At 36.0% G+C, this 17,031-nt stretch overlaps 1 protein-coding gene across 3 annotated transcripts in view; it reads right to left on the bottom strand.

Moving 5' to 3' along the window:
- RADX (RPA1 related single stranded DNA binding protein, X-linked) overlaps nt 1–17,031 on the bottom strand; it is a 64,036-nt gene that overhangs the window by 34,222 nt on the left and 12,783 nt on the right. The window contains exons 4-10 of one of the 3 annotated variants that reach the window (XM_082377114.1): nt 9,246–9,354; nt 8,954–9,045; nt 8,724–8,846; nt 5,802–5,906; nt 4,494–4,658; nt 3,098–3,258; nt 2,180–2,340 (exon numbers count right to left, since the gene is read on the bottom strand). In XM_082377114.1, the coding sequence (XP_082233240.1) occupies nt 2,180–2,340; nt 3,098–3,258; nt 4,494–4,658; nt 5,802–5,906; nt 8,724–8,846; nt 8,954–9,045; nt 9,246–9,354 (916 nt within the window). The remainder of the gene's footprint in view (nt 1–2,179; nt 2,341–3,097; nt 3,259–4,493; nt 4,659–5,801; nt 5,907–8,723; nt 8,847–8,953; nt 9,046–9,245; nt 9,355–17,031) is intronic. The other 2 variants (XM_082377116.1, XM_082377115.1) reach the window with 2 other exon arrangements.

Below are 17,031 nucleotides of genomic sequence, written 5' to 3'. Positions count from 1 at the left end.
GTCACTGAAGATGTAATTAGTTAAGATGAGGTCATGTTGGATTAGGGTGGGCCCCTAGTCCAACATGACTGACGTCCTTATCAAAAGGGGAAATTTGGACACAGATACAGATTGGAGTGATGTTTCTACAAGCCAAGGAAAGCCAAAGATGGCTAGCAAACCACCAGATGCTAGGGGTGAGGCATGGGGCAGATTCTTCCTCACAGCCCTCAAAAGGAATCCACCCTGCTGACATCTTGATTTTGGACTTACAAAGCTGTGAGACAAATTTCTATAGTATAGGCCAAACAGTTTCTGGTACTTTGTTATAGCAGCCCTAGAAAAGTAATAGATTTTGGTACCAGGAAGTGGTGTGCTGCTGTAACAAATACATAAAAACGTGGAAGTGGCTTGGAATTGGGTATTAAGTGCAGGCTGGAAGAGTTTTGAGGTGCATAACAGAAAAAACCTAGATAGCCTTGAAGAGAATGTTGGTAGAAATATGGATTTTGAAGGAGAATCTGTTGAGGGCGCAGAAAGAAAAGAGTTGTAGAGAAAGTTTCTGCAGTCTTAGAGAATACACTCATTGTCATGAACAGAACTAGAAATATGAATGTAAAAGGTGCTTCTGGTGAGGTCTCAGACAGAAATAAGGAACGTGTTATTGGAAACTGGATGAAAGATAATCCTTGATATAAAGTGGCAGAGGACATGGCTGAATTGTGCTCTGTTGGATAGAAAGTGAAACTTGTATGTGATGAACTTGCATATTTAGATGACGAGATTTCTAAGCAAAGTATTGAAGGCACAGCCTGGTTTCTCCTTGCTGCTTATAGTAACATATGAGAGGGGAGAGAAAAGTTGAAAAGGGAATTGTTAAGAAAAAAATAACCAGAATTTCAATACTTGGAAAATTCTAAGCCTATCCATATTGCAAAACATAAGAAAGCTTGCTTTGGAAAGAACACTAAGGGCATTGCTAGACAACCATTTGACCAAGAGACTGTGATTTGTGGATCCAGTCAACCATCTCAGTAGGCATGCTGTTAGCTTTGACTGAAAGAAACATAGGTGGGAAGAAACGAAGGAATGCAATTCCATCGGACTTCTGGGATTCTGCAGTCAGGAAATGAGCTGCTAGAGATATCCAGCTGTGACCAAGTATTATCCTTCAAGAAAAGGGAAAAATGACCCTGAGGGTGAGGCCATTTCCTCAGTTCTAGAGGGCAGGGACACCTCCTCAATTCTAGAAGCCAGGGCCACCTTCCCAGTTCCAGAGTGCAAGACCACCATTCAGTGCTAAGGGGGTGGGGCTGCCATCCCAGTGGGCCCAGAGGACACAGTATTCTGCCAGGGAGGATAATTCTGGGGCCTTAATGCCAAATGGAATTTGCCTAATTAGGTTTCAACAAGGTTTCTGTGATCCATAACTCCGTTATTTCCAGTTTCTCCCTTTTGAAATGGGAATACCTGTCCTATGTCTGTCCCACCATTGTATTTTGGACAGAATGAAACATGTCTAGTTTCATAGGTTCACAGATGGAAAAGAATTTTGCCCCAGGATGAATTACCCTGCATCTCATCCATACATGATTTATATGATATTTAGGACTTAAGAGTTGATGTTGGTATAGATTAAGACTTTTGGGGATGTTGTGATGGGATGAATGTATTTTGCATGTGAGAAGGACATGAATTTTTAGAGGGCAGACTGTTATGGATTGAATTATGTCCCCACCAAATATCACTGTGACTACCAATATGTAACCAATTACATCTTCAATGACCCTAAGAATATGACTTTATTTGGTTGCAATTGGTTTAGATGAGTTCATACTAAAGTAGACCAGTACTCCAGAGTGGGTCCCTAATCGAGTATGGCTGGTGTCCTTAAAGAAAAATTTGGACACATATGCACACAGGGAGAATGCCACATGAAGATGAAGGCAGAGATTGGGGTGATACTTCCATAAGCCAAGGAATGCTAAAGATTGCCACTAAACCACTAGAAGCTAGGGGAAATGCATGGAACAGATTCTTCCTCATAGCCCTCAGAGGGAACCCACCCTGCCTATATCTTGGTCTTGGACTTTGGCAGCCCTAGAAAACTAATACAACTTCTAGTAGAATTGCTCATTTTACAGGATAGAAACAAATTAAAAAGTATATGCCATGTATATACGTAATACAAATGACTTACGGTCCTTGTAGAGTTCTTTTTTTCTTGGGAGGGCTCAAACTTGCAGATGTAGTATGACAACACTGAGAACTCACAGGACCATCAACTTGAGGTTTTCCATCTCTTTCTTGACTTTGACTTTCTCTTCTAGCTGCTTGGGATGTTGAGGGTCGGTCAGCATTCTAAAACCAAAAATTTGAAGAAAACGTTCAAAACTGATTCACAAAAATTATTTCTCTCTTAAAAGACTCTATAATTTTAGTTTACCCATTTTTCATAACTTAAGAGTTGTGACAAAACTTTGCAATCGTAACAATGCTTTTATAAAGTTGATTTATCTTAATCCATCTGCTATTAAAATATTTTAATAAAAGTCCTTCTTATACTAGTATAACTGTAAAGCTGGATTAGATGCTTATTTCCGTAAGAACAGTAATCTTAGAAATAACTTTTAAAAAGATAAGCTCATGGAAAAATTAACTTATTTGTCTTGATTTTGCCTAGATTCTAGAAGTGGCCTCTTCTGTAGCATTTATCCTACAAGAGTCATTGCTACCTCTTATAGAACCTGGGTAGAACTGCCAAGACTGACAATAGAGCTAAAAACTCCCGGTAGGAGTGTGCCTATTCCTTTGGCCTAGACAAAAGGAAGGAAAAAAACATAACCATATATACCACCTGGAAATTTAAATAAAGACAATCATGATAGGCTCATATTACACAGAAAACACAAACAAGATACCAAGTTTTGAGGGCAGCCCAGACTGCTCCAAAATAAATGACATAAAAAGGAAACAAACTAAAAATGATTTTTTTCCTTTTAGGTTTACATCATTAAGAGTTAATACATGTGAGTTCTGAATGAAATTTACAAGATACCAGTTGCGATTATAAACACAGTGCTTTCAGAGATATACTATTAGTTCTCTGGCACCATACCCGTAGTGTTTCAGATGCTGAGGCACTTTCAGTTGCACCGCTATAGGGGACATACTTTATAACAGTAATTATCCCCTGAATTGCAATGCGCTTTTTTTCCCTATACTGCAAGTCTTCAATCTCCTTCCTCACTTCACTTATAGCTGTGAAGAACGACTCAACTGCAAAAGAGTAATTCCAAGGAAACTGTAAGTTTTAAAGAACTGAAATGACAAAAATAAGAATTAGATTTGCAATGTAATTTCACAACATGAAAATTATAAACTTGCTACATAACTTAAATATGTGAGACTTTGTGTTTATATTTGGCAATCCCTTATGTAATTTCGGTAAAATTGGCAAAACACATTTGTCAGTTAAATTGTGATACGGCCTTCTAGTCTGGTGTCTTAATTTGAAACAGAAATTTTACATATTGAACATAATTTATATATCATACTTCAAACTATAAAGTGTTGCCTAGCCACTGCATAGAAACACACATTTTATTTAATATTTTCTGTATTCTATATGCTATTTACAGCATATACTACATATTGCTGGCATTATGAAGTACAGGAGGGTGTCAATATTTAGATGATGATAGGTCAGTATTTCAAAGTTTCTCTTTTTTCCAAAACCATGCATTATCCCATAGCTTTTCAAAAATAATATAATTATGTTAAAGTTTTCAAGCTTTTCAAAAATAATATACTTATGTTAAAGTTTTCAACTGTCATATCTTAATTCTACTAAAATAATGTTAGGCCTCTCATTAATACTTATTCTGAATCTCACTGATTTTGGTATCATTTTTATTTAAAGGTAGAGCTCAATTGTGTTATATCCAATACACAGTTGGCCCTCCATATCCACAGGTTTTGCAAACCTGCGGATATAAAGGGCCTACTGTATTCTGAGGGCCTACTGAGCCATTTTATATAAGGGACTCGAGCATCTGCAGATTTTGGTATCCATGGGGGCTCCTTGAACCAATGCCCTGCGGACACTAAGGGATGTCTATATATCATTCCACAAGAGTGGCCTAATACAGTTGTCAGTACCTTGGTATCAAATTGTCCAGTGTCTCCTCTGATATCTTTAGTCTAAGTAGTGTTATAGGAGTTGGGATCTACCAACTCAGATTTGATCTCAATGACCTTAAATCAAGATATTACCTCCATTTAGTCATAGTCTATTTAAACTCCTTCTTTTCTTGCAGTCTAATAAAATCAAAATATTAACCTTTATGGGGCATGACATATGTTTTTAGATCTTGATAAAGATCAAATTATTACCAGTGAGTGTTGCTACACTTCGGCTCACTCCCATTAAAGAATAAAGATGACTAACTGATATGGCATATACCATACATATCACATATAAACATATAAGGGACTAGCAATTACATCAGTACCTTTAACAGAAATATTATACTTCGAAAATGTTTCTGGCACTGGTGGATAGGGGTAATATCCACCAATAACAGTGTTCTTCAATTCTCCAGAGTTGGTCTTTGTTTTAATCCACTGAAAAAAGTTTTTTACCTTGGTATAGTTGGTATACGGCTGGCCTCTATGACCTTCTTGCAGGAAGGGTAAAGTGCAAACATATGAGGAATAAAAAAAAAAAAAGAGAGAGAACTCACTGTAATAAACCACCGGGACTTTTTTGAGTATAAAAACAGTTTAATATAAAATCATTCTTATAGCACCAAGAAAAGAAGTTAACTTATTCACTATGTAGCAGATAATTATACTGAATATGCATATGAAAATTATCAGTTAACAAATCCTAAGTCAAGAAGGAAATCAGACATATTAGTTTACGTGGACTAAACTGTAACTGTCTACAGGACATCGAAAAGCCAGAAGAAAAAGAAAACTAATAGTCTGGCTTTTGCTAACTATCCAACTGGTTAGCATCTTCTTAGAACATTGATTATGTTTTAACCTGAAGGTATGACATCATGTATTAACTAAATTGCCTGTGAATATAGCTCAGCATTTAAGTTCATGTTTTTGAAACATACTTAAAAGTGTCATTCACATCTGATATTATTAGTATATATTAGATCTGATAGTATTCATATTTATAAAATGAGGTATGGACAAAGATGTGTGTTACATCCTTCCTAGGACTCTTCTTTTGACAAATTTCCTAATTACCAACATGGTAGCATTCTAGTAAATACATCATTCCATAGTACTCCCTCACTCATCTGAAAACTTTTATCTTTACTATTTTGCCCCCCTTATCCGAGGGAATAGAGAAAAATAGTATACTTGTAGATAAGTAGTGAGACTTTTCTTGCTATATAAGTAAAATGCGAGATCTGGGGACCAAAATTTAATGCACATTTTTGTTTTATTTAATATTTAAAAACTGTTGTTAATTGAATCCATATTGTGATACAGGGCCCAACAGTCTTCAATCTATGAAGCAATTTATGATTATCTAACTTCTCACGTCAAGCAGGAATTAAAGTTAACCAAAGGACATAAACAAAATTCTTCAGTAAGTCACAAAATCATTGCTCTAACTGTAAATAATCTGGAAGCAATAGATTTCATAGGCTAAATATTCTTTCTTAAACCATTCTTATAGTGAGAAAGGAGTTCAAAATAAAGCTATCTTGTGGTTGAATCTTACAATAGAAAAGTTAATTTAATGAAGAGAAAATACATTAGATTTCCAATAAAGTATATATAAAGAAAATGCTCACCAGTAATAAACATGCAACTCTCATTTGTAGTAGTGAGGTAAAGCAGTTTAGGTACTTGAGTGTCATTTCTGACAACTTTCAACTGTGTACACATGAAATGTGCCACTGTAGAAAATGAAAACACTTATGAAATTATTTCTGCATTTCAAATGGGAATACCAAGATCAGGATCTAACAGAGTGCTTCTCAAAGTTTAATGAACTGAGGAATCACCTAGGACAATTGTTAAAATGCAAATTCAGATTAAAGTAGTTTTAGTGTAGGGCCTGAGATTTTCCACCGCTAATGAGCTCCTGGGTGATACTAGTGCTGCCAGTCCTTTGACCACACTTGGAGCAACAAAGATCTAACACTTAACCTTTTCCTTTAAATAAAGGATCTAACACTTAACTTTTCCTTTAGAAAGTACAACGGCCGCACCTAACTGAAGTCACTGCTTGCTGGACAGTTGAAGACGGCAAGAGTCTTTCTAATTGGCCACACAACTGAATGTGAATAGTTATTTTCTACAGAGAAAAAAGCTGAGTTCCTCCATGATGCTTCCACTGATTAACCCAATCTAACACTGATCCCTGAATTACTCTGACTCCTTCCATCAGATAGGGCTACACAATATTAATTTGAATTTGCTTATGCGAGTGTTTTACTTGTGTTTATCTTAATTAGACTTTAAGCCTCAAGGAGAGGGCTTATACCAGCTATTATTTTGTTTGCCTTGCTAACCAACTGGATAGACTAAAAAGAATTCCTGAAAATGAGATTATAATGTCTTCAGACCAACTACTTTCAAAAGCTATCAACTGTTTTCAACTATCAGGTTATTTAGGTAAAGTTTACTTATCCAACAATATTTTTAAAATTTTAACTCACTGCATGCCAAAACATTTACAGTCTTCAAATTAGGAAATAAAGAAATAAATATAAATACTCGTAATTTCATATCAACAGTAAGCTCTCATTTGAGAATAAATATTTCCCTAGAGCATGATAATATCTATAAATTTGTTTCCTGTATCTCACATTTACTGGTTCTTTATTTTGTAGCAATGAAAATAAAGAAAATCTGTTCAAATGACCAAGAATAATTCTCTTGATTTATATCACTTTTCCTTTAATTCAAAAACTGTACAAAGATGTGAGTATTCATGATTAAAGATGTTGATATAAGAATACGAAAGAAACCTCTAATTCTAATTTCATGGTTGTTAAAAATCAGACATTTGGACCTAACACCTTCTGGCTGTTTGACATCCCTCTGGACCTTTGTTTCCTCACCCGTAAATTTGTAAAAACATCACCTGTTTAAAAGGTAACTGGGAGTACAAAATGAGATAATATCTATGAGCAACTGGTATATAGTAAACGCTCAAAATTACTTCCCCTTAGTTCTTCACTTTCCTTAGTCAAAAGTAAACAAGATGCCCTACTACCAAAGGATTCTGGTATTATTCCAGAAGACCCTTGGTCATGTTCCCCTTCATAGGCCTGAAGCCCCCTTAATACTCACCATTTATTTTATGATTTTTTTCCTTCACTCTTGGTCAAAAGATGAAAATGAATTGTGATTACTGTCAACTATTGTACTAGAGTAAATCTCACCAAGGTCCATACAAACCTTTCTTAAAAGATATATTTCACATTTTCACAAGAAATAGAACGTGCATGGATGGCAACATTTCTGTGAAAAATCGTTATCCAAAACCTGTGTCAGTTTGTTGTTTAAAGTGGCTACAAAGAGACAGGGACCTGGCCCTAAAGCCCATCTAAATTGTTATCAGGGATCATCACAACCAATCATCTGTGCCCTGAGAGAAGTTATATGAAAGGTCATGGCCCCACTTACCTTGGAAGCCCATGCCTTGGTTTTGGCCAAAACTCTCTTTCTGCCCTCTCCTCCAATAACATTTGGGGTGATGTTCAGTTCTACTCATATATATTTACAAAATTTAATCCCACAAGCAGAGGGTGGATTCTAATGAGGTAATATCCGAATGGTGTGTAATACTGTTTTACAACAGAGAATAAAGGGGTAGCAGAACAGCCCTGTATATGGTCTCTAGGTCTCCTGATATTCTACAATTTCTATCTTGTTGCTCATTAAAAAAAAGTACATGTAGTCAAGATTGGGAATTTCCCCAATGTTGGCAAGCACTTAACAATCAGTATTTTATCCACATAATCATTTGGAAAATAGGAAAATAGCACACCAATACCTAAAATAGCTTTATGTCACAAATTCAAATAAGGAAAAATTCACTGAAGTTGTTAAAAAGTATTAGATATACTTTTATCCTTATCATAGTAGATCTGAAGACTAACTTGTTATATAAAACACATAATAGGACATACTTAAAATGTCTTCAAATAAATAAAAGTAGTGGAAAAAATCAACACCAAATTAAGTAAAATATTGACCAGCTGGTATAACACCACCAACCTAATATTAATTCCATACTCAAATGACATCATACTTACCACTGTCATTATTTAATTACACAGTATGCCAATCCTCTACTACTTAATTCTACATTAGTAAAGGCTTCATTGTGTTTAATGGGGTCTACTAAGTCGATTTCCAAATGGATACAAAGGAAACAGACTATCTATGTTTTAGTTTCACTGAATTTTAAGTTTTTATGTCTAAAATGCTAAAAATGGGAATTGATAAGAGCACCTGTTTTCTGAAAAACTAGTTTCAATCCCAAATTAATTCTGAATAGAAAACCAGAAGGTGGTTAATATCTGTTAATACCAATTATAATATTAATATAGAAAAAACTTAAACATGCTATCAGACTGCTTGAATTTGCTAACTCAATATCATGGCATTCTGTAAGTAAGTCAGTATACTCTATCATTTTTTTTTTAAGTTAATGCCCCCACTTCCAAAAATAAAATGATAAAAATATTGAAACTGGGTACTTGGGTAAATATTTTCAAAGACTTCTGGCTGAGATGTAGAAAACAGTTCCACTATAAATGGTTGTTCGGAAGTCCCATCAGCAATGTGAATCCAGCGATATGACCAAAACTCTTCACGGCTTTCTATATGGATAGAATGTTAGAATAAATGAAGGTAACTGATTATGCACATATGAACACAGAATTATTCACTGAAATACTTTTTATGACTTTCAGTATCAAAAGCTTACCCTTCTTTTTTGACCGCTGGACTCTTCCTACATAAACTAAAACGCCAATAACATCACAGATACTATTTTGTGGCATATCATCCAGTTCTGATCTAAAAAAAGCAAAATTATTAAATAGATATTGTATTTTTAAACAGTGAAAAAGCATTCTACAAATATGACTGTGAAAATGCACATCTATCTAACTGTTACAGCATAATTTTGGGTAGATTCTGAGCAAATTACAATACATTGTTTCAGTAACAAATATCGAAAATTAATATTTGAGATATTTTACAAGAAGCTATTTTACCTTGTGATAAAACGGTAGTTTAATTTTGGCAATCTCCATTCTGATTTCACCTGCTCTTCTGGAATGATAATTATATTAGTTGGAGGATCTCGAAGGTTCAGGCAGATTGCTGAAAAACAAACATATTACTTTAGTATGATATTTAATACATATAAAACAATATACGCATATAAATCACACAGCAAAAAATAGATTGAACACTTTTGAGCCCACCACTAAACCTAACAACTAGATCATTATCAATAGCTTTCTTCTACCTATTCCGACATTATCACATCCACTTATCTCCCCAACTAAAGGTTAACCGTACCTTAAATTTTGTGTTTCATCATATACTTAATTTAAAAAAGTTTTTTTTTATCACTTATGTGTTCTTGCCCAGATAGTATACTGTTTGAATTTCTTTGTTTTTGAACTTTAAATGAATGGAATTTTACCATAATGCAGTATTCTAGGGCTACTTTTTTCACTTAACTTTATGGTCCTAAAATTCATCCATGCACCTGCATGTAGCAATTTTTTTCTCATTTCTACTGCTGAATAATGTTCCAGAGTGTTGATATACTACAATTTTATTTACTCTTTATCGTATTGCTGGACATCTGGATTATTTCCAGCTTTTGTTGTTACAAACATGGTCACTATGAGCTTTTTTCTACATATCTCCTTGTACACACAGGCAAAAGCTTTCTAAGGTATTATATCCAGGAGGGAAACCCTGGATTGTAAAATATGCAAATGTCCCACCCTATAGGATAATTTCAAACTATTCTAAAGTAGTATTTATTATTTATTTATTAATATTAATAAATATTTACTAATATTTACTGAATATTAAATATTTATTTAAACTATTAACAGTTCCAGCAGTGATGTGCAAGAATTCCCACTGAGCCACATCCTCTCCAAATTTTGGTACTGTTAAAATTTTTTTTTTTTTGGCCTCACCATGCGGCATGCGGAATCTTCGTTTCCTGACCAGGGATCGAACCTGTGTCCCCTACAGTGGAAGTGCAGAGTCTTAACCACTGGACCGCAAGGGAAATCCCTAAATTTCTTATTTTTTATCAGTCTAATGACAGAAAATGACAATTTGCTGTGGTTTTATTTTGCACTTCCCTTATTACTAATTATGTTCAACAACATTTCATATACCTATGGTTCATTCATGCATCCTCTTCTGTGAAATACCTGTTCATATTTTTGCCCATTTTTCTACTGGATTGTCTTTCTCTTATTTATTTGTATTACTTCTTTATATATATGTTGAATACTACTCCCTTGTTGATTATACCATTGCAAATATCTTCACCCAGGTTTTGGATTGTTTTTTCATTTTGGGGGGCTGTCTCTTGATGAAGAAAAGTTCTTAATTTTAATGTAGTTAGGTTTATTAATCTTTCTTTTATGGCTATCATTTCTGTGTCCTATCCAAAAAATCCTTCCTCATCCCAAAGTCAAACAGACACTTTCTATAAGTTCTTCTAAAAGTTTCGCCTTTCACATTTAAGTATTTGATATACCTGAAATTTATTTTTATACGGTATGAGTTAGGGATATAATGTCATTTTTTCTCATATAAAATCAATTGTCTCAATACTATTTACTGAATGGCTCTTCCTTCCTTGATGATCTGCACAGCACATCTGTTATATATCAAAATTTTATACGTCTAGGGCTGTTTCTTGACTTTGTATTATGATTTGCTGGTCAGTTTGTCTATATCTATACCAATACTACATGGTTATACTTTATAATAATTCTTGATATTTGTAGGACAAGTCCTCATTCCCTCTTCAGCCCCTTATTCTTTTTCTTCAGAGATGTCCTAACTATTCTTGATAATTATGTGCTTCCATATAAATTTTAGAATCAGTTTGTCAGTTCCAGAAAAAAAAGTCCGATGGAATAGCACTAAATTTATAGATCAATTTGGGGGAACTTGACATACTTATGAAACTGAGACTAACCTCCTGCCTGGGAACACGGGATATTTCTCCATTTATTTAGGGACTTTTTAGTATCTTTCAAAAAGTATTAAAATATTCTCCAAATAGGTCTTACATATCTTCTGTTAGATTTATTTCTAGATACTTTATAGTTATTTTTGACAAGGTAAATTATGTTTTTAAAATTATAATTTCTAACTCTTTGTTACTGGAGTGTACAAAATCAACTGACTTTGGTATATTGCTGTTACAGCTAGCTTTGCCAATATCTTATTTTTCCCTCTCTCTCTTTTTTTTTTTTGGCCGCACCATGCAGCTTGTGGGATCTCACTTAGTTCCCTGACCAGGGATTGAATCTGGGCCCTCGGCAGTGAGAGTGCATAGTCCTAACCACTGGACTGCCAGGGAATTCCCTATTTTTTTCAATTTTATTGAAGTATAGTTGATTTACAATATTGTGTTAGTTTCAGGTATATAGCAAAGTGGTTCAGCTTTATTTATATATATATATAAAGTATATATACATATATTAATTTATAAATATATTTCTAAATATATATTTATATATATATTTCAGATTTTCCATTATAGGTTATTATAAGATATTGAATACAGTTTCTTGTGCTATACAGTAAATCCTTGTTGCTTATCTACTTTATGTATAGTAGTTTGTATCTGTTAATCCCTTTTTCCTAATTTATCCTTCCCCCCTCCCTTCCACTTTGGTAACCATAGTTTGCTTTCTATGTCTGTAAATCTGTCTCTGTTTTGTAAATAGATTCATTTGTATTATTTTTTAGATTCTACATATAAGTGGTATCATATAATATTTGTCTTTCTCTGTCTTACTTCACTAAGTATAATATTCTCTAGGTCCATCCATGTTGCTGCAAAAGGCAATATTTCATTCTTTTTTATGGCTGAGTAATATTCCATTGTATTGATTTTATATATATATATATATATATATACCACATCTAAGCCAATCGTCTGTTGATGGGTACTTGTTTCCATGTCTTGGCTATTGTAATTAGTGGTGATATGAACACTGGGGTGCATGTATCTTTTTGAATTAGAGTTTTTGTCTTTTCTGGATATATGCCCAGGAGTGGGATTACAGGATCATATGGTTAACTATTTTTAGATTTTTAAGGAACCTCCATACTGTTCTCTATAATGGCTGCACCAATTTACATTCCCACCAACAGTGCAGGAAGGTTCCCTTTTCTTCACACCCTCTCCAGCATTTATTATCTGTAGACTTTTTGATGATAGCCATTCTGACCAATGTGAGGTGATACCGCATTGTGGGTTTCTTATTATTTTTAATACTTTGTGTTATCTTGGATTTTCTTTGTAGAAGATCTAATTTGTGAATAATGACAGTTTTGTGTTTTTCTTTAAAATTCTTATGCCTTTGGTGGGTGGCCAAGATGGTGGAGTAGGAAGACCCTGAACTTACCTCCTCTCGTGGACACACCAAAAGTACAACTTACAGAGAAACTACCTAACAGAATGACCTGAAGACTAGCAGAAAAGATTTTCCACAGCTAAAGACATAAAGAAGAAGCCACAACAAGTCAGGTAGGAGGGGCGGAGATGTGATATAGTCAGGAAGCACCCTCCTCAGGTCGGTGACCCACTAACAGGAAGGATAATCATAACCACAGAGGTCCTCCCCAAGAACAAGGCATCTGAGCTCCCCACACTGGGCTTCCCAGCCTGGGGGTCCTGCACTGGGAAGATGAGCCCCCAGAACATCTGGCTTTGAAAAGCAGCAGGGCTTATGTGCAGGAGAGCCAGAGGGCTACAGGAAACAGAGATTCCACTCTTAAGGGCACATGCAAAATGTCACATACTCTGAGTTCCAGCACAGAGGTAGGTAGTAGTTTTAAAGGAGCCTGGGTCAGACCCACTTGCTAATTTTGAAGAACCTCCTAGAAAGGCAGGAGGCAACTGGGACTCTCTTGGGGACACAGATGCTGGTGGCAGCCATTTTGGGGAACTCCTTCTACCAGGAGGACACTGGTGTTGACAAATGCTAATTTGGAGTCCTCCCTCTAGCCTATTAGCTCCAGGGGCTTACCCACTCACCAGCTGGCCAGCATGGGTCCTGGGACACCCCCGACACCAAGCAGCCAGTCCTGTAGTGACCCAGCCCCACCCACCAGCAGGATGGCACAAGCCACGGCCCCACTCAACACCCCCCCAGGGGCTGCCCCGCCTACCAGCAGCCAGCAGCCTCCACACAAGGCAGGGTCTGGCAGCCAAGCAGGCCAGGGGCTGCCCCGCCTACCAGCATGCCCAGAGTAGTCAGCCACAACAGGAGGGCCCACACAACCCACAAAGGGGGCACTCCTAGAGCATATAGCCCTGGTGACCCATGCTTACATGGTCAATTAATCCATGACAAAGGAGGCAAGAATATACAATGGGGAAAAACAGCCTCTTCAATAAATGATGTTGGGAAAACTGGACAGCTATATGCAAAAGAATCAAACTGGACTACTTTCTCACACCATATACAAAAATAAACTCAAAATGGATTAAAGACTTAAATGTAAGACCTGAAACCATAAAACTTCTAAAAGAAAACAGAGGCAGTATGCTCCTTGACATTGGTCTTAGCATATATTTTTGGATCTGTCTCCTCAGGCAAGGGAAACAAAAGCAAAAATAAATGGGACCACATCAAACTTTAGCACAGCAAAGGAAGCTATCAACAAAATGAAAAGACAGTCCACTGAATGGGAGAAGACATTTGCAAATGATAATCCAACAAGGGGTTAATATCTAAAATAGACAAAGAACTCCAACAAACATCAAAGAAAAAGAACAACCAAATTAAAAAATGGGCAGAGGACCTGAATAGACATTTTTTCCACAGAAGACACACAGATAGCCAACAGACACATGAAAAGATGCACAACATCACTAATCATTAGGGAAATGCAAATCAAAACCGCAATGAGCTACCACCTCACACCTGTCAGAATGGCTATCATCAAAGAAGACAACAAATAACAAATGTTGGAGAGGATGTAGAGGAAAGGGAACCCTGTGCACTGTTGGTGGGATTATAAATTGATGCAGCCACTATGGAAGACAATATGGAGGTTCCTCAAAAAATTAAAAATAGAACTACCATATGATCCAGAAATTTCACTTCTGGGTATTTACCTGAGGAAAACAAAAACACTAATTCGAAAAGGTATATGCACACCAATGTTCACTGAAGTGTCATTTACAATAGCCGAGATATGGAAGCAACCTAAGTGTCCATTGATAGATGAATGGATAAAGACGATGTAGTCTATATATACATACAATGGAATATTACCCAGCCATTAAAAATAATGAAATCTTGCCATTTGCAACAACATGGATGGATCTAGAGGGTATTATGCTAAGTGAAATAAGTCAGACAGAGAAAGATAAATACCATATGGTCTTACTTATATGTGGAATCTTAAAAACAAAACAATCAAACAAACAAAATGAAAAACAGACTCATAGATACACAATAAACCAGCTGTTGCCAGGGGAGGGGGGATGATATAGGTGATGGGAATTAAGAGGTACAAACCTCCAGTTATAAAACAAGTAAGCCAAGGGAATGTAATATACAATAAAAGATATATAGTCAATAACATTATAATAACTTTCTTTGGGGACAGATGGTTACTAGACTTATCATGGTGATCATTTCATAATGTATGCAAATGTCAAATCACTATGTAGGACACCTGAAACTCACATAATATTGTACAGCACTATGTCAACTACATTTCAACAAAAAATTCTTATGCTTTTAATGGATTTTATCTTCTCACATTGGCTACGATAGCCTGTACAACAAAACAGAAATAGTAATAGGAGGCCATCAGTGTTCCCCATTTTAAAAAGGAGTGTTTCTAAATTTTCCCCATTAAAAGTTGTGTTTGTTGGGCTTCCCTGGTGGTGCAGTGGTTAAGAATCCGCCTGCCAGGGCTTCCCTGGTGGCGCAGTGGTTGAGAATCTGCCTGCCAATGCAGGGGACACGGGTTCGTGCCCCGGTCTGGGAAGATCCCACATGCCACGGAGCAACTGGGCCCGTGAGCCGCAATTACTGAGCCTGCGCGTCTGGAGCCTGTGCTCCGCAACAAGAGAGGCCGCGATGGTGAGAGGCCCGCGCACCACGATGAAGAGTGGTCCCCACTTGCCGCAACTAGAGAAAGCCCTCGCACAGAAACGAAGACTCAACACAGTCATAAATAAATAAATAAATAAATAAAAGAACGTGAATTTCTAAAAAAAAAAAAAAAGAATCCGCCTGCCAATGCAGGGGACACGGGTTCAAGCCCTGGTCCGGGAAGATCCCACGTGCTGCGGAGCAACTAAGCCCATGTGCCACAACTACTGAGCCTGTACTCTAGAGCCCATGAGCCACAACTACTGAGCCCATGTGCCACAACTACTGAAGCCCACATGCCTAGAGCCCGTGCTCCGCAACAAGAGAAGCCACCGCGGTGAGAAGCCTGCGCACCCAACGAAGAGCAGCCCCCACTTGCCACAATCAGAGAAAAAGCACGCGCGCAGCAATGAAGACCTAACACGGCCAAAATAAATAAATAAATAAATAAAATAATAAAATTAAAAAATTTATATTAAAAAAGTTGTGTTTGTTGTTATGTTTTGATTTTGCAAACACCCTTTATCAGTTATGGAAGGTTCCTTTTCTCGCTATTTTCTTTTTAAAATTTATGAATGTGTGTAAAATTTTAGCAAATGTGTTTTGTGCCTCTATTAGGATGACCTTCTTTAATCTGTGTGGTGAGTGACACTTATAGATTTTCATATGTAAAACCAACTTCACATTGCTGGAGAACAATGCAACTTAGTCACAGCGTGTGATCATTTTCCACATATAACTGAATTCAGTTTGCTAATCTTCAATTTTGAATATCTGTACATATGTTCATAGCTGAAGCTAGCCTTTAATTTTCCTCATTCATAATATTCTTGTTTGGTTTTGATTATCAAAGTTATACTGGTAGCAAAGAATGAGTTAGAGAGTATGCCCTCTTATTCTATTCTCTGGAATAGTTTTGGAATGGTACATTCCTTGAATGTTTGCTAGAATTTGCCTGTAAAATGGTACCTGCCTGGTATTTTCTTTGTGAGATGATTTTAAACCTCTGGTTCAATTTCTTTAACAGTTATAGAACTATCTGGGCTTTCTATTTCTTTAATGCCAGTAATATTTTTCTAAGAATTTGCTATGTAGCAAACAAAGATTAAACCAGGATAAAAATAATTGCTTTCTTATTTTACCTATTACCATCCATGTGACTACAAAATTCACTTTTGCCTTTTCATGTACGAGTGAGGAAGGTTTGTATTACACCTTGCACCTAGAAAATGGTTTGCATTTTACAAAGCACTCTCATAGCCATAGTTACTCAGTTATATTCAAGGTCCCCCCCAGCTCTAAAATGCTAGGATTTTGAATCAATTAAAAACCTCCTTTGCCCCAAACCAAAAACACTTGATGCTATTATCTCAATATGTATTATGCCACACAGTCTGAAAATCTCAAGACTTTAAAAGGTTTATTATTTGTGTATGCCAACTGAATACTATTTTGTATATGGGGAAAGAATGATATACAAAATGGCAATATACAAAGTATACATTACCAGCAAATAATATGTCCTTTTTTTTGCAATAGAATTTTCATCTTTATAAGCTTCCATTTATTTAGTTTTTTTAAAAAATTGCATCTTAGTTTGTATAACTTGGAACTATATGTGTAAGTATGAAAAAATAAACCAAGCTAAATTACCCCAATAATTTGT

Source organism: Balaenoptera borealis, assembly GCF_965194805.1.
Source record: "Balaenoptera borealis genome assembly, chromosome: X".
NCBI lineage: Eukaryota > Metazoa > Chordata > Mammalia > Artiodactyla > Balaenopteridae > Balaenoptera > Balaenoptera borealis.
The sequence above is the reverse complement of the archived record's forward strand: the minus strand, read 5'-3'. Positions and strand labels throughout refer to the sequence as shown.